We start from the raw sequence: 27,327 nt of genomic DNA, 5'->3' as shown, positions 1-27,327 counted from the left end.
CTGCAGGTGGGAGCCAGGGCCTTGAACCTGGGTCCTTGCGTACTGTAGTGTGTACATGCTTAGCCAGGTGCGCCACCACCTGGCTCCTGACAAGTACCTTTAATTTTAAAAGCACTACTACTAGTAATAAAAGTCTAAATGCTTTCATTCCTTTCTTTACTGTTATTATGATCTAATACAAGCTTGTATAATAGGATATATATGTGTATATATGTATATATATTAGTATTTTTCTTTACTGCTGGGTAGAGACAGAGTGAAATTTAGAGGAGAGAGGAGATAGAGAGGGAAAGAGACAGAGAGACACCTATAGCTCTGCTTCACCACTTGTGAAGCTTTTCCTCTGCAGGTGGGGACCAGGGGCTTGAACTTGGGTCTTTGAGCACAGTAATGTGTGCGTTTAACCAGGCACAATACCACCTTGCCCCAGATACATATATATTTAGATATTTACTTATTTATTTGATAAAGACAAAGAGAAACTGAGATAGAAGGAGGAGATAGTGGGAGAGAGAAAGACACCTGCAGCACTGCTTCCCCCTCTGTAGGTGGGGGCTTCAGGCTTGAATTAGCATCCTTACACATGCTAATAAGTGCACTTAGCTCCCTTTGGTGCACCACCAACGGGCTTCCAAACTCTTAAGTAATTTTATTCCTTAGAAGCCTCTGAAATTATCCTGTTTCTGGAGACTCAAGAGTTGTCTCATGATGGGACAGTTCTACTGTATCTACGGGATGCATTTTCTCCTTTTTAAAAATTAAATACCTTTATTGGGAGCCAGTAATGATTTACAAAGCTATTGCTACATGTAGTTTCTCTTATTTATTTTATTTTCCCTTTTGTTGCCCTTGCTTTTTAAAATTTTTTATTCTTGTTGTAGTCATTATTGTTGGTGTTATTGATCTCATCGTTGTTAGGACAGAGAGAAATGGATAGAGATGGGGAAGACTAAGAGGGTGAGAGAAAGATAGACACCTGCAAACCTGCTTCACCGCCTGTGAAGCAACTCCCCTGCAGGTGGGGAGCCTGGGGCTGGAACCTGGATCCCTACACTTTGCACCACGTGCGCTTAACCCGATGTGCTACCGCCTGACTTCCACACGTAGTTTCTTATCTCCCCATGGTAGGTTGTCAACATACCACAGTCTCCATCAACTTGTCATCTTCTGCCATCCTAGGGCACAATGCATTCCACACCCTCACTCTATTTTTTTTTTTTTTAAGATTTTATTTTTTAATGAGAAATACAGGAGGAGAGAGAAAGAACCAGGCATTAATCTGGTACATGTGCTGTGGGGGATTGAACTCAGGAACTCATGTTTGAGAGTCTAATGCTGTTATCCACTGCACCTCCTTATGGACCACCACATCCTCACTCTTCACCCTATCTATTGCATGGATCTGCTGCAATAGACTATAGCTAAGTAAATTTTATCCCGGGTCTGCAAAATACCTTACTTGGAAAGTGTGTAGCTTTGCCATGTATGTGATGTCAGCCCTTATACTGAAGGAAACTGTGATGCTGTGGTCTTTTTCACTTTTTGCCACTATCTAAAAATAAGTAACAACTAAGTTTCATCCTGTATTTTCCCATTCTTTCAATCTCACCTGTAACTGGCTTTTTTCATTTAACATGACTACTTGAAGTTGTAAGTTGTGGCAAAAGAGATTTCATCATTTCTAACAGCTGAGTGGTATTTCTTACCCACTCACTGCTGATGGACATGTAGGTTCCTCTCCCCCTAAATTTTGGCTACTACAACTAGCACTTCAATGAACACAGTTGTGCTTACATTTCAGAGGTCCTTTAAAGTCCCTTTAGTCACTAATACCTCACCCAACAATTTGGTAGCAGATGAAATTGCCTCAACTAAAATCAAGACTTAAATTTGACAAAACTTTATGTGGAGACATCCCAGGAAGAGGGAAATTGGCTAAGATTAGCCTGAGTTATAAATGTTAGCAGACTGTATTCTTTATTTTTTTGCCTCCAGGGTTATTGCTGGGGCTCCGTGCCTGCACTCAAATCCACTGCTCCTGGAGGCTATTTTTCCCTTTTGTTGCCCTTGTTGTTTATAGTTATCATTATTGTAGTCATTGCTGTCATTGTTGTTGGTTAAGACAGAGAGAAATGGAGAGAGGAAGGGATGACAGAGAAGGGGAGAGAAAGATAAACACCTGCAGACCTGCTTCACTGCCTGTAAAGTGGCCCCCCTGCAGGTGGAGAGCTGGGGGCTTGAACTGGGATCATTGCAGGGATCCTTGCACTTCATGACATGAGTGCTTAACCCACTGCGCTACTGCCCAACCCCCAGCAGACTGTATTCTAATAGCAAGTTTTTTGTTGTTGTTGTTGTTTGTTTGAAACAGGAAAAATGGTTTAGAGCTTGCTTCTCTGGGACTTCTAGGGTGGGCATATATTGCCAAAAGGTCACACAGATACTGACAATCACTCAAATTACTAGCTGTGTTGAGGAGAGAAAGGCATATTTAGGGATTCACTAATACAAATTTGATTTAACAGATCATCTTCCTACAAAATCCTGTCAAGGATTCAAAGAACATTTGGGAAAAACTTCCTGTGAAATCCTGTAATTTATGAAGCTATCAGCCTCTTTTGAACATTTATGTTGAACATCTGAGAGTGCTGTGTGAAAAGTTAAAAACATACACAATAGGCATAAATCATAATGAAATTGGCAAAATGTATCCTACATCACCTAAATTTGTAAAAGCTAAATTTGAAAAAAATTCTCCACATTGCTGGATAACTCATAACAATGCTACTTTAAGTATATGCTTCAAATTTCATCACAGTGAAACTGTATTAAAGAATCATAACATGCTAAAATTCCAAATTAGAGAATCATGACTTTTTTTTTGATGGAAGATGAAAACAAAACACAACACTTAAATCAGTATTTCTTAAACTGCACGTTTATTTGGAATAGGAGAGTTTTCCTTATGTAAAGTTAGTTTTTAAATACCTTAAAACAAACTATTCAAAAGCATTTTTTTTTTATTTTAGGAGGGATTCTGTGATTTGTTGTTCTCCTGTGTTGTCACTATTATAATATTGGAGTATAAATTAATGTATTCTCAATTATTCCCTTGTTATCAAATCAGGTTATTAAGTTGCTGACAGTACTGATGTATCTGATATCAGAAGACTGTTCAGGTCATTTCAAATTCACATTAGCATAGCGTATAGAAGAAACCGACAATCCAAATTAAATGTGACTATTTGTCTGTAGTTTGTCTTCTTAATGGTCTTCATGAGAATGTTCTCACAGCAAGTTATATGAAATACAGTACTTTGGTTGTAAATTGCAAAAATAATTCTAAAACTTAACCATGTAAAACAAGCTGTTATGGTATGCATTAAATAAAATGATTACGTCAATTATTATCTTATAAGCATATTGCTTTTTGGCTATATACTGACCAAAAGCCATAAACATGTAACATGTAGCCTATATTCTTTTTTTCTCTCCTAAATGGCACAAAAATGATGACTCTGATGGCAGGGGAAATGCTACTTCATGAGAAAATATGGTGCTTATGAATTCCAACAGTACAGTATTTGTATTGAAAAACAAAACACTTCTTGTTTTGTAGTATATGTGTTGCCTTGGTTGTATTCAGCTTTTTGTGCATTCAACTTTTGAGAACTCCAGAAGATGACACAGCATCAATTTATTAGATGTATCTGTAATCCTTTAGGCAAAAGAGGTGTCTTGAGAATTATTTGAAAATATCCTTTCTACTTAAATCCTACACAACATGAGCTGAGTGAGGATTTAGTAAGTAACAGAATTTTATTGTAAAATGAACAATCACATCAAGGTTAGCTTTGAGGCCTGGGCAATTTGTCCTGCTGCATACACATGCACCTTTTAACACACTGAGATCTCAACCTTTGGGAATGGAATGAGAGTCAACCCCTGAAGTCTTGGGAAGCTTTCTGACTGGAAATGAGGTATTGTCATAGATAATACAATTAAACAGATAACTGCTACTGGAGTCTTGCAGTATATGCTATAGTAGCTAAAATATATATGCAACAGGTAAAATCTTGTTTTCACTTTACAACAATAACAACAACACAGAAGTCATTATTCCCTTCTATTATATGTAGCTCATATATGCAACTTGTCCTTTATTTTACCCAGTGTGGGGCATGGAAGAAGATGGGATTTTACTACTTCTTTTAAAGCAAACTGTGTTTTCTACCTTCAAGTTTCCTTAACTATGTATCAGTTTCTTAACCTTTACGTGAATGAATATATTTGACTTCCCAAGAGAAGCTGTTTGCTGATACGCAAGAGTAAAAGGAAGAAAAATAAAATATTTTCTGAATTTAAGTTGTACAAAAGCAGTAGAGAAAGTTTTCATATAACTAGGCTTTTCAATTAAATAAATGTAATGACCTTAACATAAACTAGAACATCAAGGAAATGATATTCAAAATTCATTGCTTTTCTAAAGGGTACTTACAATTTAAAACCAGCTTTCGAGCAAGCTGGGTACAATTTCAGATTAGCTCACTTTTTATACATAAGGAAAATAAATATTATTAACCTCACAGTAGAGGACTCTTCTCTGAAAACACAGTTTTTGTTGCTTTAGATAATGAGTTGAGAATATAATACAGAAATGAATTCAGCTTCAAGTTGTGCTTACATATACATATATATATATATATATTTATATATTTTTTCTAAAGATGTGCTGCCAGTTTGTCAACAGGAAAATATTACCTATCAAATCCACATCTGTTGTGTGTTTCTCTTGCCCCTGGGATCATAGTGCTTGGTCAAGTACATTTTTGAGGCAAATTCTCCAAAGCATGAATTACTCTCTGATTTCAGGTTAGGATCCTTTGAGAGCAATGCTAATTTGTTTGGGCCACAGCACATTCTTAACATATCAAAACACTTAACAACCTATTAGGTTGAAACATATCAATTCACTTTAACACATTTTAATTTTGTATAGTTCAATTTGAAATATTCCTGAAACCCAGAACCAAAGAAGAGCTCTAGGAAAATAGGAGTCAGTACACCACTGAGATTATAATTACATTTACTGACAGCGATTTTCTTTGTGGCCTTTAAGGTAACTATTAGTAGCAGCAAATATGCACTATAGAGATGTATTAGAGTGGACCTTTTATCCTTTCTGTCTCCAAACTAGCTTTGTCATCTTCAAACAAATTGCTGTAAACATTCCTCTCAATGGAACAGCCTCTGCCCAACAAATAGAGTTCTTACTATTAAAATAAACTGCATGAAAGTTAAGAGTTCAAATGTGGCACAGTATGGATAGCAACCTTATGGATGGTAGTTGTGTCCTTCAATATAAGTGTAACCTCTGCCATAAATCTTTTCTGTTCCCCAAAATGCCCTGAGAATTTGGCCAGGACAGAAGATTATTTATTGTCTGTTCTTAGCCAGGACTGGAAAACTGAATTGAATCCAAATTTTTGTTGTTTTTACAATAAAAATATTTTTCTGTAGTTTTGAAATTCAACTTTATGTTAATGCATTTTGGCAGGGATACAAGTTTACCTGACTCTGTTAATCTCCATTCTGAGAAATATACAATTTAAAAAGTTGCTCTTTGTCCATTTATAATTTGATTTCACAAATGGAAGCTTCATTTCATTTGGATGTCTCCAATGATCAGAATGGGTATTATAAAAGTCTCAAATATATATATATACTTTTTCCTCTCAGAGTTCTTCCATCTGGAAGGGGGATCAATTACATACTAGCTATTTTAGAACAATATAATGGGGTTAAAAATAAAATCAATAATATGATACTGAGAAAAGCAAAGGATCCTTTTTCTAGAGCTGATGGCAACCCATAAAAGGTTGAGGTACCTAATGTGCCACATTTATGATGTAACCACCTCAAAAAATAATAAAAATAAAATAAAATTTAACCACTTCACAAATATTAGCATACAACGAGTAAACAATCTACCATCATGTAGCCTTAAATTGCACCCCTGTTGCAATACTGCATCAATATTACATTTTTTTAAATCTGTATAAAATATTATCTGGAACCTCAAAGGAAAATCAATTAATCTTTAGAAAGTTCATTACAAATTTGACTGTATAAAATGCTAAAACATAATCCATATATACAAAATGCTGCTGCTTAAGAAAATAATGGGACCCAGTTTCAGAATAAAATAATTTTGTACAAAAAAGGGTATTCATTCAAATCAATATTAAAAAAAAACGCTAAAAAAGAATATTGAAATGTCTTAGTTCAGAAGAATAATAGAAAGTGTCTGCTTTTACACTATCTAGAAGTTTTTTGAGATAGAACACTAGTTGGCTAAGGGATTGTGTGTCCCGTTCCCTTATGAAGGTCTCCATGACAGTCATCTCCGAGATGCATATTTGGAAACCCAGTCTGTTCGGCCGTGCACAGGCTGGGCAGCTGGAGGCCGTGGCATCAACCCAGGAGTGCTTCTAGGCTGTGTGTGAAAGAAAGGTCTCCCAGGATGAGGTCTCACAGCTTTGAGGGAAGAATAGCCTACAATGAAAGGGAAAAGTAGTCTTGATTAGTCTAATGCGTCTTTTTTTTTTTTTTAAAGAGACTTTATTATTTTTCCCCCCTTTTGTTGTCCTTGTTTATTGTTGTTGTTATTGCTGTCATTTTTTGTTGGATAGGACAGAGAGAAATCAAGAGAAGAGGGGAAGACAGAGAAGGGGAGATAAAGATAGACACCTGCAGACCTGCTTCACTGGCCTGTGAAGAGAAACCCCTGCAGGTGGGGAGTGGGGGCTCGAACCAGGATCCCGATGCTGGTCCATGCGCTTTCCATCACGTGCACTTCATTCGCTGCGCCACTGCCCTGCTCCCTGTTTGATGCATCTTAATTACTTATCTATCAGAAAATGAGAGTTCAAGAATAGTAGCTTCCCTCCTACTTATAGTCTTCCCTCTCTCAGTCAGTTAAGGACAACCCACTCTATCATTGTCAGGCCTCAGATCCTGTGTCATCCCTCTATTTACCTCACAGCCTAGTAGTAACTTGTTAGCAAATCGGAATGACTCTAGCTTCTAAATATGAGGAGGAGTTGGCCTGACACAACTCTTACCTCCGTGAGCCAGGTTAGCATCATTCCCTGCATAAATAATCACTGTAGCCCCACAGCTGGTTTCTCTGTTTCCAACCTTGTTTCCCATTTTCAATCTAGTTACAATCAGCTGTTCAGTGAGTCTGGAAGAGGAAAGTCAGAGCGCCTCATTCCTTTTACTTAAAACCCTTCAATGTCGCTCAGAGGAAATACTAGCATGCTTACTGTGACCTGAAGGCATTTGGTCACCTTTCAGATTTTTCTTCTCATAGGCCCCTGCTCTCACTCATATCACTCCTGCATTCTGACTCATTCCTAGAGTCAGCCAGGTCAGCCTTGCCTTAAAGCCCATGCTAGTTAAAAAGCCCATGTCTGGAACAGTCTCACCAAACCAGATAGCCTGCTTGCTCACCTCTTTTAAGATCTGTACTCAGCAGTGTTTACTGTGCAGTGAGGTCTTCTTTGGCTGCTATATCTAAAATTGTAACCTGCATCCCATATTTTCACCCTCACACTTCATATTTCTCATCCCTGTTTCATTGTTCTCCTTGGCTCTTAGTGTTTTTTTTGGGGGGTTTTTTTTTTCTTCTCTACTGTTTGGCTGTACAGAAAAGTTCCATGAAGATGGGAGTTTAGTGTTTTTTTCCTTCACTGGTGGTTCCTAAGCTACATGGGCATCAAGCAGTTGTTGAATGAATACATCTGAAATCAATTCAGGGATAAACTAGGATAGAACTCACCAGGGGAAGGATCTGGAATAGGTGCCAAATGTACCCTCTGCATAGCAGAACCAACTTCTTTTTTCAGGAAGGAAGGGATATAGTTTCCAGTGAGTCCGCTAGAACTTGTAGAGCCGGAACCAACTGTTTTGCAAAAACAATGATGGGACTTTTACTTTTGTGGGAGGAGAATAACAAAAACAGTAAATTCTGAGCAAAGCATACCACACCACACCACACCACACCACACCACACCACACCACACCACACCACACCACACCACACCACACCACACCACACCACACCACACCACACCACACCACACCACACCACACCACACTGTCAGAAAAAGCAGGAGGGACAAAGGCAGTTCTGTTCTTATAGTTGATGCCGAGATAGAGGCTGGGTGGTTTAAGAAAAGGGAAAATTTAGAATTTTATCCATTTTTTGAATAATGGATTTAATCTGTTCTGAAATGTGTGGTTTTTTTATTTTAAATTTTTAATATTTATTTATTACTAGATAAAGACTGAGAGAAACTGAGAGGGGAGGGAAGATAGAGAGGAAAAGAGACAGAGAGACACCTGCAGCCGTGCTTCACCACTTGTGAAGTTTTCCCTCTGCAGGTGGGGACCAGGGGATTGAACCTGGGTCCTTTTGCACTATAATGTGAGTGCTCAACCAGGTGCTCTAGCACCTGGCTGGCTTTTTTATATCTATATATTTATGTACTATAGAACATAATAGCTGGGAGTCAGGCAGTAGCGCAGAGGGTTAAGCCCATGTGGTGCAAAAGCACAAGGACTGGCTGAAGGATCCCGGTTCAAGCCCCCGGCTCCCTACCTGCAGGGGAGTCGCTTCACAGATGGTGGAGCAGGTCTGCAGGTGTCTATCTTTCTCGCCCCCTCTCTGTCTTCCCCTCTTCTCTCCATTTCTCTCTGTCCTATCCAACAATGACAACATCAATAACAACAACAATAATAACTACAACAATAAAAAAAAAAAACAAGGGCAAAAAAAAAAAAGAGAACATAATAGCTATTCTTCTATGTGAGTATATATGGATTCTAGAGTGTGGTTAAACCAAAATTCACATAATTAGTTTCTTATTGATAGATTATTTAACTAGCTTATTTAACTATTACAATTTGTTATACATTACATATTCCTGCCCATAATCAGAAAAGTTACTATTATTAAGCTAGATTAAATATATTCACTTATTTATTTATTTTAAATTTACTTTTATTTTTATTATCTTTATTTATTTGATAGAGACAGCCAGAAATTGAGAGGGAAGGGGGATATAGTGAGGGGGAGTGACAGAGAGATACCTGCAGCCCTGCTTCACCACTTGCAAAGCATTCCCCCTGCAGGTGGGATCCGGGGGCTCGAACCTGGGCCCTTGTGCATTGTAACATGTGTACTCAACCAGGTGCGCCACCACCTGGCCCCCATATTCACCTATTTTTCTGTCATTTCCACCTTGAGAATGTTTTAAAGGCTAGAGCTGTGTGGTACTCATCTTAGCATTCAGTATGAGGTTAATAAAATGACTTATATTCAGCCAGCAATCAATACATATTGAAGAACATGCCTATCTATAATACCCTCTACTGCTAAGGGTTAAAGGTATACATGGAATAATGAATGCTCTTATGGACCATTCAACAAACAGAAAAAAGAGACAGTGAGTGGTACAGTTGTCTTATACATTAACAACACAGAGCACTCAGGGTAATTGCTTAAGACAGTAAAAACAAATGGTCTGTGATGCATTGTGTTGTGCTGCTCAGCTACTATACATTTTGAAGCTTTGGTGACTTAGAGAGATATAAAGAAAAGTAGGAAGAGAATCAGAACAGGTAAGTCACAAAAGAAAATGATGTATATAGTCAATCAGCTCAAACAAAAAATGCTCAACTTCATTAGTAGAGAGGACATGCAAGTTTAAGCCACAGAAAAATGCCATATCACATCCATCAGATTAGCACAAATTCCATAATCTTGACAGTACCCAGTGGCATCTAGGATGCAGTACAACTCCCAAACCCCGCTGGACAGCAGTTTGGCAACATCTGTAAAGTTGAAGATGAGCATACCCTTTAACCTAACATACTCATAGTATGCCGAGAGACCCTCACACAGGGAAGCAACAGTAGGGTGCAAAAATTGATCACTTCTGTACACTTACTAAAAGCAAAAATCAGTAAACAGTTTCCATGCTGATCAAGAAAAGAAGGGATAAATTATGATCTAGTTTAAATTGCAAGTTGTTATATGGCTATATACAACACATAGGACAACTACTAGGCAAGATAAGGAAGGCCCTAGTCTTTCCACGCATGACTCCTTAAGCCAGATGGGGGGTGGTGGGGTGGTGGTGGGCATTGATATATTCTTTCTTCCTTTTTTGTCTTCCTCAAAAATAAATGATCACATAATGAATAAAGGCAGGGAGAAGTGAAGCTCAGAAGGGAAGGTAGCAGAGTGGCAGCCACCTGTGAGGGCAAAATCATGTGGGAAAATGGGGTTTACACAGCTGGGGGACTTAGGAAATTTATTCAGCTACAAACAAACAAACAAAACAAGTGGCTCACTGGGGAGGGTACCTGCTTTGCCATGTGTACAGGCAGGCCAGGTTCAACCCTAGGCACCTCATGGGAGTGTCATGGATATTAGGGGAGGTTCTGGTACTATGGCTTCGTTCTCTTTTTCTTTCTCTTTCAGCATGAAAAAGTGGCCTGGGACTGGTGAAATCACTTTAGCTCAGCAAAAGAAAAAAAAAAATAGCGGAGAGGGTTTCCAAGCTGTTCACCTTGCAACCAGAAGGGCTTTAGGTGCTCTAGGCTAAGGCCAGGTGATTAATTGGAGGAGACAAGCTGGAGCAAGGCAAACGGCACAGAAAGACTCCCACTTCAAACAGAGGTCACCACTACAAAGCAGAGCCTTGGAAGTCAGCTTCTGTTAGACTCTAAAGTTTGTTTTTGTTTTCTCCCTTTGAACTTGGGAAGATTATGCTTTACTCTCCAGCCAGTCTTTAGAGTAGACACTTAGCATCTGCAAAGTCCCCAGGGCCTGATGCTGAGAGGAGGGAGGCAGGGAGGGAGAGAGGGAGAGAGGGAGAGAGAGAGAGAGAGAGAGAGAAAGAGAGAGAGAGAGACTACACACTTAGAAAGAGGCCTGGGTTTCCATAGCAGCAAGGTCTCTGTAGTTCCATAGCTCACTCCAGTCAACTCACTTGATCTGGTGCATGCACTTAGCCCCACTCAGAGAATTTCTCTTTACAACTGAGGAGTTAATAACTATTACTCACCTGAAGTTATTTTGCTGATTACTGATACTGTCCCTGAAGATTTTCCAGATAAACCAGAACTAGACCATGGATTAGATGGGATAAAATCCTTGCCTGGATTTGGGAGTACACCATTTCTTATATTTATCCCTATTAGGAAAGAGATGATTTAAAAATATATATTTAATTATGCACCAGGTTTCATATTTATTATTTCTTCTCATTTTTATCAGAACATTGCACAGCTCTGGCTTATGGTGGTACTGGGGACTTTGGAGCCACAGGTACGAAAGTCTTTTTGCATAACCATTATTCTGTCTCTCCAGCCCTAAGTATTTTTAAACTATATTTATTTATTTATTTATTTTACTTTGGATAGAGGCAAGAGAAATTGAGAGGGAAGGAGGAGCTAGAGAGGAAGAGAGACACCAGCAGCACTGATTCACCACTCATGAAAACATCCCCTTCTGCAGGTGGGGACAAGGGGTTTGAACCTGGGTCCTTACATGCTGTAATGTGTGCACTCAACCAGATGTGCCACCACCTGGCCCCAAGTTCAACTTCTTTTTTAAAAAATATTTATTTATTTATTTTCCACTTTGTTGTCCTTGTTTTTTTTTATTGTTGTTGTAGTTATTATTATTGTTGTTATTGATGTTGTCCGTCGTTGTTAGATAGGACAGAGAGAAACTGAGAGGGGAAGGGAAGATAGAGATGGACAGAGGAAGAGAGACACATGCAGCACTACTTCTACACTCAGGAGGCTTCCCTCTTGCAGGTGGGGACCAGGGGATTGAACTCGAGTCCCTGCGTGTGGTAATGCGTGCATTCAATTGAGTGCAGCAGCATCCAGCTCTTCCTTTATTTACTTTTTACCTGATCACTGCTCAGCTCAGGGTTATGGTGGTGGTGGTGGGGGGGGGTTGGAATGTAACTTGAGTCTTCAGAGCCTCAGGCATGGAAGTCTTTTTGCATAACCATAACCATATGCTACCTCTGCTGCCTGTTTTTATTTTATTTTATTTATAGGTAGAGGTAGAAAGGCAGAGAGCATAGCACTTAAGTTTCCTTCAATACAGTGGGACTGGGCTAGAGCCAGGGTCGTATATTTCTCAAAGCAGCACACTATCTAAGTGAGCCATTACTATTTTGCTGGCCTTACAAGGAACTTTTTTGATCACTCTATCAAGTAATTCCTCCTTCCCCTATTACACTGCTCTTAACATCACTTATCGCTAACTATTTGCTTAACATTTGTTCTCCCGGCACTGGAATCTATGATATAGGTGGGAGTGCTGCCTGCAGTGCTGCTTCCCCGCCCCCTCCACTTTACTGGATAGGACAGAGAGAAATTGAGATGGGAGGGGGAGATAGACAGATATATAGAGAGATACTTGCAGACCTGCTTCATTGCTTGTGAAGCATTCCTGCTGCAGCTGGGGAGTGGGGGCTTGAACCTGGGTCCTTACTCATAGTACCATGCATGCTTAACTGGTGTACCACCATCCAGCCCCTGCAGGGCTGCTATGTAAGGTCCTGTATAATCTTGTGATGCAACACCATGGCCTTGTTCTATATTCTTTTCTCTATAGCATTTTCAGTGGAGGGTTGGGTAGTGGTACATCCAGCTGAGCACACGTTACTATGTACAAGGATTTGGGTTCAAGCCCCTGCTCCTCTCCTGCAGAGGGGAAAGTGTTGAGGGAGAGAAGGCACCACTCAGAAATGGTGGGGCTTTGGCTTTAATGGGGTGAACCTTTTGGGGGCACTGGCTCTCGCTCTCTCCTGGGACCACCACGTGACCATAAAGCTTGTGAGTCCTCTTCTCTCACTTTCTTTTTCTCCCCCTCTCTCTTTCCCTAACAGGTTTTGTTTTCAGTAAGAGTTTAATTTACCTGAATAATCATGCTCTCTTATCAGTTCATTGTTAAGATAAGACATGGCGAACTCTCAGAATGGGGACAGAGGCTGTTCTCTTCCATATTCCTTTAATAGAAACTTCATAAGTGGAGAAGCAAGTATGTAGTTGTCTCTGTCTTCCCCTCCCCTCTCAATTTCTCTCTGTGCTATCTAGTAAAAAGACGAAAAAGAAAAGAAAAAGAAAAAAGAAAATGGCCATTGGGAGCAGGAATTCCAGTGATAACTCTGGTGGCAGTAAAAAACCCAAAACTTAACATTCTCAGTGCCTAGTGTATAGCAGATGTGCAATACTTTTCTACTAACTGAATAAAATTCTTGAATAAACAGCTGACTAAGTAAATCTTGGAATACAGAAATTCTGGAGATCAACTTGCGTACCCATTGGAGCGTAACATTTGTATCTAACCCCTGTGGTATTTGGAGGATAGTATAAGTTCTCAACCTGGTTTCCTGAGAACACACAGGTCTGTTAGTTTCTCCTGAGTGTGGTCTGCTGGAGACACCTCAGGCATGCTCTCTGGCTCTTATCAGTCCCTCCCACCCCAGGGGCTGGGCCTGGTTTCCTCTACCAAGTTTCTTAAGTAGCTGTGTAGGATAAAAGTAAGAGGTCTGGAATGCAAGCAAATGCATCTGTTATACTTTTGCCATTTCTGAAGAGATACTCCAAGTATATTCTTTCCAAAATTGAATTTCTGTATAGTATGTGATTCTAGGGATATGATTCTTCTATGATCAAAGAAAGTGAGTATTTCTATTACCAGGCAAGTATCGGGAGTGCTTCAAGTAGTGTTGCTTGGCCGAGGATCTCAAGGTTGGTGTATCTCGTCTATGATAGGAAGTCTGGGATGGGGCACTATTTCCTGTACCCATGGGCTCAGAGGGCTTCAGGTCCAGAACACTCTCAAATCTGAATTGAGAGAGTGTGGTGTGGGTTAGCATAAGATAACTAGCATCATCAAATGGGCAAAGATAATTTCACATATTCCAGATGCAAAAGTCTGTTTACTGAGCTGTGACACACTTGCCTGCAGAGAGTCTCATCACTCTGTCTTTTCTTGTTTATCAAGTCAATCCTGGTGAGGGATGGACTGAAATCCAGATCATCCAACTCAGCCCAATCATCGGAATCCTTTGTTGACCTAGAACCAATACCCCACCTTCTCCTACTCTTTGGCTTGATCTCACCATTTTTGTGCTCCAGACCAGCCAGCATTTTCTGTGTAAACAAGGAGGGGAGGGTGAAAGTAAATACTTAATAGTAGTGAATTTCACTCACATTCTAGTCATGTCCGTTCTTAACTTTCTTGGTTATGAAAAGGAGGATCCTGGGGCATGCCATTCATTTCCCAGTGTGCACCCTTTATCTGAGAGGGCAGATACACATCTCCAGACCTCTCCCTCTCAGCTACCCTGAAAAGAATTTATTTTGATTTTCATGCAACTGGGGTTTCTTAGTCATAGAATAATAGTCTTTAAAAGATTTGAGAGTTCTTTTCATATAAGAAGAAGGTGGTTAGATACTCATTTGGGGTTCCTTGAAGAAGTTAACATAACATATACTGTCATAAATGGTCAGTCATCTTACTCTCTAGTAAGCATACTTGAAACTATCTCTTAACTATACAATTAACTATCCTAGAAAGTTTCTAGATATATGCCACTTCTAAGTTGTAGGTTGGGGGAAAGTCAGCAGTCTAGAGAGCACTCTTGCAGCTTCACACAGTTATCTCACATCGTGCTAGGTGCCAGCAATCAGTGAATGAATGAGTACTAGGTTGAAAGGAAAAGGGTTACTTTAAAATATAAGTGTTAGAAAGTAAGACTCCTCAGACAACATTACAAAGCTCATTATAACTAGACTCCCTTCTCAAGTTATTTTACGGACTAACACTCTGGCTTCCTTTAGAGTTATCTACCTAAGCAAAGAAAGATATTAGTTTAAATTAATAGTGTAGCATTAATAGCATCAACTGACAGTATTGAATCAAATAGCAAGCTACAATTTTTAGTATAGCAACTTATAATAATTTCCAGGACATCTTCATAAGTAGAATGGTTGTTCTTCCTCATGAATAGAGCAGGCAGTCTGGTAGAGAACACACACACACACACACACACACACACACACACACACACACACACACACACACACGGCCCTCTAGGGTTTCCTTGCTCCGATGTGCCTTCTTCAGATAGAAAGGGCGTGGGTGGGATGAAGGATGACATGGCACTACAGCAGAAAGCTCCCCCAGTGCTTCAGTACTCCCATGTAGTGAACTGAGAACTTAATCTTGGGCCACATGCGTGGCAAAGCAGGCACCATCCTGGGCACCCTCTCACTGGCTTTACATTTTGTATTTTACAGATTAAAAAACTGAATCTATAGAGATGAATAATAGCAACAATAATGATTTACATTTATTGGGTTATAACTAGATCTCATTCAAGATTGTTTTCAAGCATGAACTCATTTAGTCCTCAAAAGAATCCTATCACGTTGCTCTTTCTCTCTTTTTTTCTTTCTTTTAAAAGATTTATTATTTAAATCATATGAGAAGAGGTGACAGGAGAGAAGCAGAGAAACACTCTAGCAAACATGGCACTAGGCTTAAAAGAGGAGTTTCAGACAAGCAGGCTTTAAAAACTGAGCTATTGGGGGTCAGGTGGTAGTGCAGCGGGTTGAGCATATGTGGCGCAAAGTGCAAGGATTGGCGTAAGGATCCCGATTAGGGTCCCTGGCTCCTCACCTGCAGGGGAGTCACTTCACAGGCAGTGAAGCAGGTCTGCATGTGTCTTTCTCTCCCCCTTCTGTATTCCCCTCCTCTCTCCACTTCTCTCTGTTCTATCCAACAACAACAACAACAACAACAACAGCAAAAAACAAAAACAAAAAACAAGGGCAACAAAAGGGAAAAGAAAAAAGAAAAAAACTGAGCTATTTCTCTAGCTACTATTATTCATACTTCTGCATAGGAGGAAGTGAGGAACAGAGAGGGTGGGAAACTTTCCTTGGGCCATAAAGTTATCAAATAGCAGATCCAAGATCTGTGATGATGGCAATCAGGTGGCAGTTCCCTGCTCTTAACCTCTACACTACAGTTGTTACCCAGAACTGACACCATTATTAACATGAAAAGATAGAACTTGAACTTTGTAATATGTGAACTTAACCAGGTGCATCACTACCTGGTCCCAGAACTTGAATTTTGACCTTTAACTCCAAGCTAGGGGCTGGCAGTGGTACGTACACCTGATTGAGCGCACATATTACAGTGAGCAAGAACACCATTTCAAGCCCTTAGTCCCCACAAGCAGGGGGAAGCTTCATGAGCAGAGAAGCAGTGCCGTAGGTGCCTGTGTCTCTCTCCCTCTCCTTTCTCTTTCAATTTCTCTCTGTCTCTAACCAAAATAAATAAATTAAAAACAAACAAACAAAACAACTACGGCAGCAAAAACATTGAAACAAAAAACTCCTAGGCTATCTACCTAAAATAGACCTACTAGCTTTTTCCAAAATGGAGACCCCAAACTTCATCTGCAATATTCCAGTGTATAGGTTCATGATTAGTCAACAATTTGTTCTGCTTTATATGTTAACTCTTTCTCAGCCACCAGGTTCCAGATGCTACCATGATGCCAACCAGACTTCTTGTGCAGATGACCCCACCATGTATCCTGGAGCTCTGCTTCCCCAGGGCTCTGCTTCACTAAGGAAAGAGAGAGACAGACTGGGAATATGGATTGACCTGTCAACACCCATGTTCAGTAGGGAAGAAATTACATAAGCCCGACCTTCCACCTTCTGGGTCCATACTCCCAAATGGATAAAGAATAGGAAAGCTATCAGGGGAGGGAATGGGATACGGAGTTCTAGTGGTGAGAATTGAGTGGAATTGTACCCCTCTTATCCTATGGTCTTCTTGGTGTTTCCATTTTATAAACAAACAAACAAACAAACAAACAAAAAACCTCCCAGGCTAGTAAGGCTATTTTTATAATGTCATGGCATTGCAAAGATAAATCTTTATCCTTATATGCTGACAAAGAAAATGTTTCACACAATAAGTGGGGAAGAAAGGGGAACAGGCCAGACATAAGGCTCACTGGTTAATCTTTGCTGCTTACCGACTGAGGATTCTTGGTGTGCAGGGATGGGAACTGCAATGGGCTTGCTTTGTCCTCTGGGAGGTGGCTGGGGTGATCTGTCCTGGAAGCCTCTGCTTTATAGGGGTTTATGAGATTCTGAGGGGGTTGAGTGGTTTGATGTTGTCTTGAAGATATCCGAGTGAGTGGTTTGGTTGGGGGATGGGCAGGAGGGGCTGGTTTAATGTGAGGGGGTAAGCCTGCCTTTTCCAGGACATCCTTCTGTGGTTTTCCTGAATCCTGAAGGCTCTGTGTGGTGCTGCGTAGTGGAGTCCCAACTTGGAAGTAAGAATAACGAAGTGCCTGTAATGATACATGAAGTTAATGTAGAAGAAAATCTCACTAGGAAGGTTCCCACTGGCAGTTGGGCAATAGCGCAGAGGGTTAAGCGCACATGCCACAAAGTGCAAGGACCAGTTAGGATCCTGGTTCAAGCCCCTGGCTCCCCACCTGCAGGGGAGTCGCTTCACAGGTGGTGAAGCAGGTCTGCAGGAGTCTTTCTGTCTTTCTGTCTCTCTTCCTCTCCATCTCCCTCTTCTCTCTCAATTTTTCTCTGTCTCTATTCAATAATAAATAAAAAAACATTAATAAAAGGAAGGTTCCCATCATCAGGTTCACTGGCTTTACCTCTCAGGAGATCAGTTTAGCATTTTCTGTCTCTCTTCCTCTCCATCTCCCTCTTCTCTCTGTCTCTATCCAATAATAAATAAAAAAAAAATTTAAAAAAGGAAGGTTCCCATCATCAGGTTCACTGGCTTTACCTCTCAGGAGATCAGTTTAGCATCCTTTCTTAGCAAATATCAATTATAAAATGTCCTTGCGAATCCGGAATAAGTTTTATGATTTTCTTCATCTAAAGTATTATAGAATGCACATCCTGAATGCAACACTAAATTATTTGGATAAAATCCCAGTTACTTTTACTACTTATAAAAAGCATACTGGCTCTGCACAGATATTGGCTTTGTAATTTACCAGACATATGCATTAAATACGTATTTTACCTTTTTTAAAATTTTACTTATTTATTATTAGATAAAGACAGAGAAATTGAGAGAGGAAGGAGAGATAGGGAGAGAAACAGCCCTGCAGCCCTGCTTCACCACTCCATAGAAAAGAGAAAAAGTAAGACCAATTGTAATAAAAGTTGAGACTGCTTGAACCTGGCTTTCACACATGGCAAAGAAGTATACTATCTAAGTGAGCTATTTTACCAGTCTCTGTTTTTAAAAGTACACATTCTTTTCTTGGTTGCTTGTTACAGAATTTTTTTTTTTTTTTCACAGTTCATCTCTTGTTTAAAGTGATACCTCAGGCATATAGTCTTTTTTAAAATTTTTTTTTTCTCTTTGCATAGAAAGAGAAAAAAATAAGACAGAGCTGAGAATGATCTTGGAGGATTCTAGTATATAAAGAAGTAGGCACATCTGATTTCTACACCAGGAATACTAAGAGTAGATGTGATATAGCTAGACCTTCTATCAAGAACTGATAACTGATGACAACATTGTTAGTTATTTTAGACAGTTTCTAAAAATAATCTTAAAGTGCTGGGTTTAAACTTTTTGAAATACTTTCTAGTCTTTCTGAATAGAAGTTATTGAGTTCAACAAAAATTGTCTTACTGACTTTGGGACACAGTTATAAACTATAATCATTTCATGTAAGTGTAGTTACAGAGGCAAAAACATGAATACTCTGGTGGAGATCCTGGAGCCAAGTATCTAACTTTTCTGTAGACTCAGGCTTTTTTTTTTTTTTGGAAAATTATAACTGATTTTATTTTAGGGGGAGGAGGATTTTTTTTAACTTTTCTGACAGTCTGCCTTTCTTTCTTGCACTTTCTTTCTTTCCTACCTTCCTTCTTTATTCCTCCCTTTCTTTCCTTCTTTCCTCCCTTCCTTCAGAGAGAGGCTGAGGGGTTGTGCAGAGGCATACCTGGTAGAGTGTACGCAATATATTGCACAAGGATGAGCTCAAGTGCCCATTACCACTTTCAGGGGGGAAACTCCGTGTTTTGTGAAGCAGTGTTGCAGGTGTGTGTTTCTCTCTCTCTTTCCCCCTCAATTTCCACTCCCCCTCACCCTTTCAATTTCTACATCTTTATCTAAAATAAACAAAAAATATAAATATATTAAAAAGGAGAGAGAGGGAGAGAGGAAGGGAGAAAGAGGTTGAGAAGCAGAGAAAATGAAAGAAACCACAACACTGAAGCCTCCTTCAGTATAGTAGGAGACTGTGCTTGAACCTGGATTGCACACATGGCAAAGAAGTACACTAACGGAGCTATTTTACCAGCCTCTCTTTTTAAAAGTACACATTCTTTTCTTGGTTTCTTGTTACAGAAATCTTTTTTTTCTTTTTCTTTGGGGAGTCCTGAGATTCCCAAAGAGACATGATGGGCCTAGACCTCGAATAAATCCCTCTCTCCATTGTTACTGGTCATCTCTATCAGGAACAACACAATAGACCCCTTTGTGGGCCCCTATAGGACCTTGCCCTCAACTTGGATCAACAATGGTAGAGAATGTTCCATCCTTCGAAGGGAGGCTGGACAATATACTCTATGCTACACCTGAGGAAGATGGGTCCTGAAATTGGGGCAGCTTGGAATGTTCCTACTCATGACCACAGAATATGAGCTCAGATCTACAGGGATGCAGAGGTCACATAAACTCCTAAGCTGAATATGGGTCCCAGATCACATCAAATCTATGGGGTTTACAGTCAACAATATCTATACACCTTTCCTGTATTTGGGAGCTACTCTCTTCCCTGATGCAGAAATCTTTTTTTTTTTTTACAGTTCATCTCTGGTGCCTCAGGCATAAAGTCCTTTTGTACAACCATTATGCTATCTCCCCAGTCTTCTCTTTATCTCTTGTACATCATTTAAAAAAAAAGTGTCCATCTGAATGTCTGTCTCTTTCCTGCCCTGAGAGCATGTGTGAATTTCATCTTGAGAAATACAGTTCTGTGAGCTTTCCAAGCTTCTTGAATCATCCAGGATCTGAAGGTATCAAATGATGGTTCTTTCTTTTTTACACCTTTGGAAAGCTGTTTTTCTGTAACTCCTTAATTTACAACTAATGTCTCTTCAGCTTTCACACTTACACACTCTTCAGCTTTCAAACATCACATCAGTGCTGGCTTCAAAAGTCTCTATGACTATCTACAATTAGAGTGAGCAATGCAATTGTCAGTGAGACAAACTGAGAATGGCCAGATAACATGAAAAATAGCTTGCAGTGGCCATGGGAGTAACTGAAATTCCAGAGCACTTTCACACCTCTGTTAGGTGTGTTTTATAATCTGGCAAAGTAGTCTAAGAAACAATGGACTTCAAACAAACAAACAAACAAAAAACACCAGAAGACCTGCCAATTACATGATTAAGTTGTAGTGGGTTGTACTATCTATACCAGTTAATACATAAGAATTAGGGCAAATCACAAAACCTATCTAAGATTCAGTTTTCTCATTTATTAAATGAAAACCATAATATAGTCTTCATGGGGTTAAAAATCATATAAGCCTACTGTAGTGTTTGTAAGATATAAAGTGCTATGCATGTATGATTTCACCAATCCTGGGTCAACTTTTTCATTTAAACAGAGAGAAGGGCAGACCACAGCCCTGGAATTTCCCTTGGAGACATGGCTGTCCCATGTGGTACTGAGGTTTGAATTTGGGCTGCTTATAAGGCAAAGTATGCGCCCTACCCAGTAAACTAGCCTTTCAATCAGAGATAGGTGAATTTGATAAAGTGTTTCCAGATTGCCTTTTAAAACAAACTACCTCCTAATCTTAACTTGTACAGGATATATTTGAAAAAAAAATTTCAATGACAGGTAGATATACTTGTCTATCTCCACTTCCACACATAGTATATATGCTTCTATATCATGTGAGATGGGTGTGCCTTTTTCTTTTCCTTTCAAGGAGAGACAGAGAGGGAGGGGGCAAGGAGAGGGGGAGGGGGAAGAGGGAGGAGAGGAAGAGAGAAAGGGAAAGGTCATAACACCAAAGATTCCGTCAATGTAATGGGGTAAGAGCTCAAACCGGAGTCATGTACACAGCAAAGCAACACACTATCCCAGTGAGTTATTTTGCCAGCCCTCAATTTTCGAACTACTTTTAGTCTGTATACTTTAATAGTGTACCACTAATAGTATTCAGTACGTTTTTTCACCTGTAATACCAAATAGTTCCTATGAAACTTATAGTAATTGTCTGTGGCCATACCACCTTGAATGCACCTAATTTCATCTTAAATTTATAGGGATTATTCAGAATTAGATAAAAATTTCATTTTTAATGAATTAAATAAAAGAAAATGGCAGAAAAACCTGACTAGCTGTTGGTCGTTTCTTGGGGTCCCACTGAAGCATGTCTCTCAGGAGTTGAATTGCTTCACTGCTAGCATTTGGAATCAGGGCCTTTAAGTTATTGGGTACACACTGGGGCCAGCGGAAATTCATAGCATTTGACAGTTGGTAACCTTCAGGCCAGTCAGTCTGAAAGAAAGAAAAGACAGAAAATCTTGCTCAGCCAGTCACTGGATGACACTTTATATTCCAGCATGTGTGCCCACAATGCAAAAACAGTCATACTATTACCATGCCCAAATGTATTACTGTAACACTGTGTGTGGTGAACCAATGGATAGATCATAAAGAACATGAATCCAGTCAAATCCAGACCAAACTTTAGAGAGAATGGGACTTGACAGAGGTGCCCCTTGGGCACTGATCTGAGGTTTAGGGCCAGACTCTTGTGTTCTGTATGAAAGAAACTTTATAGTTACAGAAAAAATCATACAAACTAAATTTTCATTTGTTAAAATATTAAAGTAATATTTTAAAAAATCTTGGGGGTTAAAAGGAAACTGTACTCGTGATCACAATAATCTTTTTTTAAAAACTTTTTTTATTATATTTATTTTCCCTTTTGTTGCCCTTGTTGTTTTTATTGTTGTTGTTGTTATTGATGTCGTCGTTGTTGGATTAGACAGAAATGGAGAGAGGAGGGGAAGACAGAGGGGGAGAGAAAGATAAGACACCTGCAGACCTGCTTCACCGCCTGTGAAGTGACACCCCTGCAGGTGGGGAGCCGGGGGCTCGAACTGGGATCCTTACGCCGGTCCTTGTGCTTTGCTCCACCTGCGCTTAACCCGCTGCGCTACCACCCGACTCCCACAATAATCTTATAAGTCATTATTTCCCTCCAATGAAGTGATTTGAATATTTAAACAAGTGATGTGACATTACATATAGCTAGTATCATTCATTCACTTAGTTACTAAGTACATACTATATGCTTTAGAGTTGTTTAATATCCAAAAAATAATCCACTACACACTTGGCCCTTAAATATATTACTGTCCAAAAGAGAAAACAAGATATCTGTTAAATTACAATTACATAAAGTGAAAAAGTGATAAAAGTTACAAGGGAGGTATAGATACATTGATCTAGAGGAGGGAGAGAGTCTGGTGGGAAGACTCTGGCATTCTTAAAAAGTGGCACTAATTTCACCAAACACAAAAGTAAATTCCAAATGGATCAAGGACTTGGATGTTAGACCAGAGACTATCAGATACTTAAAGGAAAATATTGGCAGAACTCATTTCCATATAAATGTTAAAGGCATCTTCAATGATACAAAATCAATTATGAAGAAAACTAAAACAAAAATAAGTCAATGGGACTACATCGAATTAAAAAAACTTCTGTACAGCAAACAGAGAACTCCCAGAGTGAGAGAAGATCTTCACATGTCATACATTAGACAAGAGGCTAATAGTCAAAATATATAAACAGCTTGTCAAACTTAACAACAGGAGAACAAATGACCCCATTCAAAATGGGGAGAGGATATAGACAGAATATTCACCACAGAAGAGATCCGAAAGGCTGAGAAACATATGAAAAAATGCTCCAAGTCATTGATTGTCAGGGAAATGCAACTTAAGACAACAATGAGATACCACTTCACTCCTGTGAGAATGTCATACATCAGAAAAGGTAACAACAAAAAATGCTGGAGAGGTTGTGGGGACAAAGGAATCTTCCTGAACTTCTCATGGGAATGTAAATTAGTCCAATCCCTGTGGAGAACAGTCTGGAGAACTCTTAGATGGCTAGAAGTGGACCTACCCTATGACCTTCCAATTCTTCTCCTGGGGATATATCCTAAGGAAACAAACACACCCATCCAAAAAGATTTGTGTATACCTACGATCATATCAGCACAATTTGTAATAGCCAAAAACTGGAGGCAACCCAAGTGTCCAACAACAGATGAGTGGCTGAGCAAGTTGTGGTATATATACACAAAGGAATTAAAATGGCGATTTCACCATTTTCAGCCCATCTTGGATGGAGCTTGAAGGAATCATGTTAAGTGAGATAAATCAGAAACAGAAGGATGAATATGGGATGATCTCACTCATAGGCAGAAGTTAAAAAATAAGACCAGAAGAGAAAATACTAAGCAGAAGTTGGACTGGAGTTGGTATATGGCACCAAAGTAAAAGACTCTTCAGTGGGTCGGGGGGAAGGGTTCAGGTTCTGAAACAAGATGGCAGTGGACCTAGTGGGCTTGTATTGTTATGTGGAGAACTGGGAAATGTTATGAATGTACAAACTATTATAATTACTGTTGACTGTAAACCATTAATACCCCAATAAGGAAAAAAAAAAGTGGCACTAGTGATTCACTTGAATGAGATTGAAAAGTTTTGAGTCAAGATACTGGGTACTATACAGCAAACCCTAACAAAAGGACTTTTCAAAGTTAACCCAATTACCAAATAATGTGATGATAACATTAACTATCCATTATCTTTTTGAACCCTAAGACAGCAGGAACCTCACATCTCCACTATAGAGCCTATATTTCCCCCAGTCCTGGAACCTTAGGATAGGGCCCACTTTCCCACATGCCTCTCCCAATCCATATCAAATAATATTGCATCTGTCGATCGCAACTAACCAACGCAACGACTGCCACCTCAACATGCTTCAGCTCAGACTGTGTCCAGAGACTTCACGTGTGGAATGACAACCCTTCAGCTTCATTACTCGGGTGAGACCTTTCCTTTCATAGTATTGTCTAATTCCATCCCAGGTGGATCACTTTCTAATAAAGTCCCAAAACCTAGATATAGACCAGGTTCTATGAGAGAGAGCATATGTTCACACGTATCCATAAATGAGTGCAAAATATATACCTGAAAGCAGAAGTACACTAGAGTTTGCAGTGAGTACCCCCCCAACACTTCCTCTCCACTATTCCAACCTTTGGGCCCATGATTGCTCAACAATTTGTTTGGCTTTATATGTCAACTCTCTTTTCAGCCACCAGGTTCCAGATGCCATCAGGATGCCGGCCAGGCTTCCCTGGACTGAAGACCCCACCAGTGTGTTCTGGAGCTCTGCATCACCAGAGACCCACCCTACTAGGGAAAGAGAGAGGCAGACTGGGAGTATGGACCAACCAGTCAATGTCCATGTTCAGCGAGGAAGCAATTACAGAAGCCAGGCCTTCCACCTTTTGCAATCCACAATGACCCTGGGTCCATGCTGGCTGGGCTAACTTCATGGGCGGGTAACAGAGACGACCAGAGACATACGGCTGGGCAGGGAAGCTGTATTTCTTTATTCAGGAACGATTCATAAACTAACCCAAACTAATCACCAAACAGAACTCTGCTGCCTCTTTGCCCCGCAACGGCGCCAAGCACTCTCAAACTCTCGAACTCTGGAACTCTGGAACCCTCTCGGGGTTCCTTGGGGTGGGGCCAAGCAGGCCCACGAAACTAGCAGGACTGATCCAATTTTCTTGGCAGGGGGAGAGCTAGAACAACCCAATGTAAAGCATACAACACCCTGGTTCAGCTTTGTGGTCCTATTTCCAATCCTGACATTATCTCCCCAGATAATACCTTGGGCTCACCTGCATGTTAGCTGTCAGGCTCAGGCAAAACTTAGTAAAGTCATGGGCCCCTTGGAATATACCTAAAATAGACCCAACAACTTTTCCCAAAATGGAAATCCCAAATCTCATCTGCTGTATTCTTGCCTTTGGGTTCCAGATTATTAAACAATTTGTAATTCTTTATATCTTAATGCTTTTCTAGACACCAACTTGCAGGTACTATCATGATGCCAACCTGACTCCCCAGGGCAGACAACCTCACCAATGTACCTGGAACCCCATCTCTCTGGAGCCCTGCCCCACTAGGGAAAGACAGAAACAGGCTGGGAATGTGGATTGACCTCCCGATGCACATGTTCAGTGGAGAAGCAATTACAGAAGCCAGACCTTTCACCTTCTGCACCCCATAATGATCCTGGGTCCATACTCCCAGAGAGATAAAGAATAGGGAAGCTTCCAATGGGAGGGATGGGATATGGAACTCTGGTGGTGGGAAATGTGTGGAATTTTACCCCTCTTATACTGTGATTTTGTTGATATTTTCTATTTTATTAAATTTAATTAAAAAATTCTTGCCCTGAATGAGTTTATGGTCCAGGAAACAGATATGTATACAGGTAATTATATCAGCAACACAGAACATAGCTGAAGACGGAGAGGAGATTAGAGAAATGGAAAGGAAAATACTATTTGGAGGACAGAGTAGAGGACAACAAATAAGAGTTAAAGGGCTGGGCAATGGGGAGTCAAAGCTATTCTTTAGGAGGAGGATTTTAATCTGACCACAGACTGAAAAAGAAAAAGACTACAGAGAGAAGACATGAAAACATAAAGATTGAGACACAGGCAGTCTGTGATGGTGTCAGTGACCCCAAGGACAGGAATGAAATGAGAGTTAATATGTGGCAATACTCAACAGGATTTATCTGTAACTGTTTAGATAAGGGAAGGAGATCTTGGGGGTGGGGTTGGGGGTGGGAGAGGAGGTAAAGCTGAACCTTAGTCTCAAGGCTGAGGCTCTGGAACTATGATGGGGTGACAAGCAGAAATGAAGAAATTAAGAAAGAATCCCATTGGGGATCAAACACAAGGCAATCTGTATCAGGCATATTGTGTTTGAGGTGATGGTGAGAGAGTCAGATTGAAAAAAAAATCTCATATAGTTAAAAACTTGTGAGTTGCAAAAAGGGAGGTGAATTCTATAGAATCTATGTAGGATGGAGCACAGGAGGTAGAGAAGTGGAGAGAGTATAGGACTCTCAAGAATGGGGTTCTGAGTTGGGTCCCTGGCATTGCATGTGCCAGAGTGGTGCTCTGGTTCTCCTTCCTCCTCTCTCTCATTAAGAAATAAATATCTGGGAGTCGGGCGGTAGCACAGCCGGTTAAGTGCACGTGGTGCAAAGCACAAGGGTCGGCTTAAGGATCCTGGTTCTAGCCCTTGGCTCCCCACCTGCAGGGGAGTCACTTCACAGGCAGTGAAGCAGATTTTCAGGTGTCTGTCTTTCTCTCCCCTTCTCTGTCTTCACCTCCTCTCTCCATTTCCCTCTGTCCTATGTAACAATGACGGCATCAATAACAACAACAATAACCACAACAACAATTAAAAAAAAACAAGGGCAACAAAAGGGAAAATAAATAAATATGAAAAGTTAAAAAAAAGAAATAAACATCTTCTAAAAGTTACATTTAGGGGCCTTCTGAATAGATATAAGGAGCTGTAGCGATAAGAACAGAGAAGTTCTACAAGGGAGATGACACAGGGAGAGGAGCAAAAGGAGCCACAGTCAACATTCTAAAGAGTGGAAGCAAGCAGAAAAGTGGCCATGTCTACAAATGTGAACAGCAGGGGACCACTGAGGTGAAGAGAAAGATTTCAGGAGAAAGTGATTGCCAGATACTTCTGGTACAACAAATCATTGTTTTGGCACATCCTTTGATCAGCACAATTACCTTTTTCGGTGTCCCTAACACTTGGCAGATTTTGAAGATTGTATCAATTTCACTGGCCCCAGGGAAGAGTGGTCTGAGGGTGTAGACTTCTGCCATGATGCAGCCCACTGCCCAGATGTCAATGGGGGAGCTATAGTTGGTAGACCTCAGGAGCACTTCTGGAGCCCGGTACCTGGTGGGACAAAGTGAACGGCTAGAGAGTGCTGCCACTGGTTGGAAGTTAAATTAAAGATATAATCAATTCTCAGAGAAAAAG

At 40.2% G+C, this 27,327-nt stretch overlaps 1 protein-coding gene across 1 annotated transcript in view; it reads right to left on the bottom strand.

Annotated features, from left to right (window-relative positions):
- Nucleotides 1-2,922: 2,922 nt before the first annotated feature.
- The window catches only part of CILK1 (ciliogenesis associated kinase 1), a 49,091-nt gene continuing 24,686 nt past the window's right edge, over nt 2,923-27,327 (bottom strand). Inside the window, exons 6-13 of the mRNA XM_016185321.2 lie at nt 27,072-27,243; nt 21,530-21,697; nt 17,163-17,483; nt 14,063-14,253; nt 13,796-13,944; nt 11,139-11,267; nt 7,844-7,966; nt 2,923-6,555 (exon numbers count right to left, since the gene is read on the bottom strand). Coding sequence (XP_016040807.1) covers nt 6,401-6,555; nt 7,844-7,966; nt 11,139-11,267; nt 13,796-13,944; nt 14,063-14,253; nt 17,163-17,483; nt 21,530-21,697; nt 27,072-27,243 — 1,408 coding nt within the window. The 3' untranslated portion in view covers nt 2,923-6,400. The remainder of the gene's footprint in view (nt 6,556-7,843; nt 7,967-11,138; nt 11,268-13,795; nt 13,945-14,062; nt 14,254-17,162; nt 17,484-21,529; nt 21,698-27,071; nt 27,244-27,327) is intronic.

Source organism: Erinaceus europaeus, chromosome 4 (genome assembly GCF_950295315.1).
Source record: "Erinaceus europaeus chromosome 4, mEriEur2.1, whole genome shotgun sequence".
Lineage (NCBI taxonomy): Eukaryota > Metazoa > Chordata > Mammalia > Eulipotyphla > Erinaceidae > Erinaceus > Erinaceus europaeus.
The sequence above is the reverse complement of the archived record's forward strand: the minus strand, read 5'-3'. Positions and strand labels throughout refer to the sequence as shown.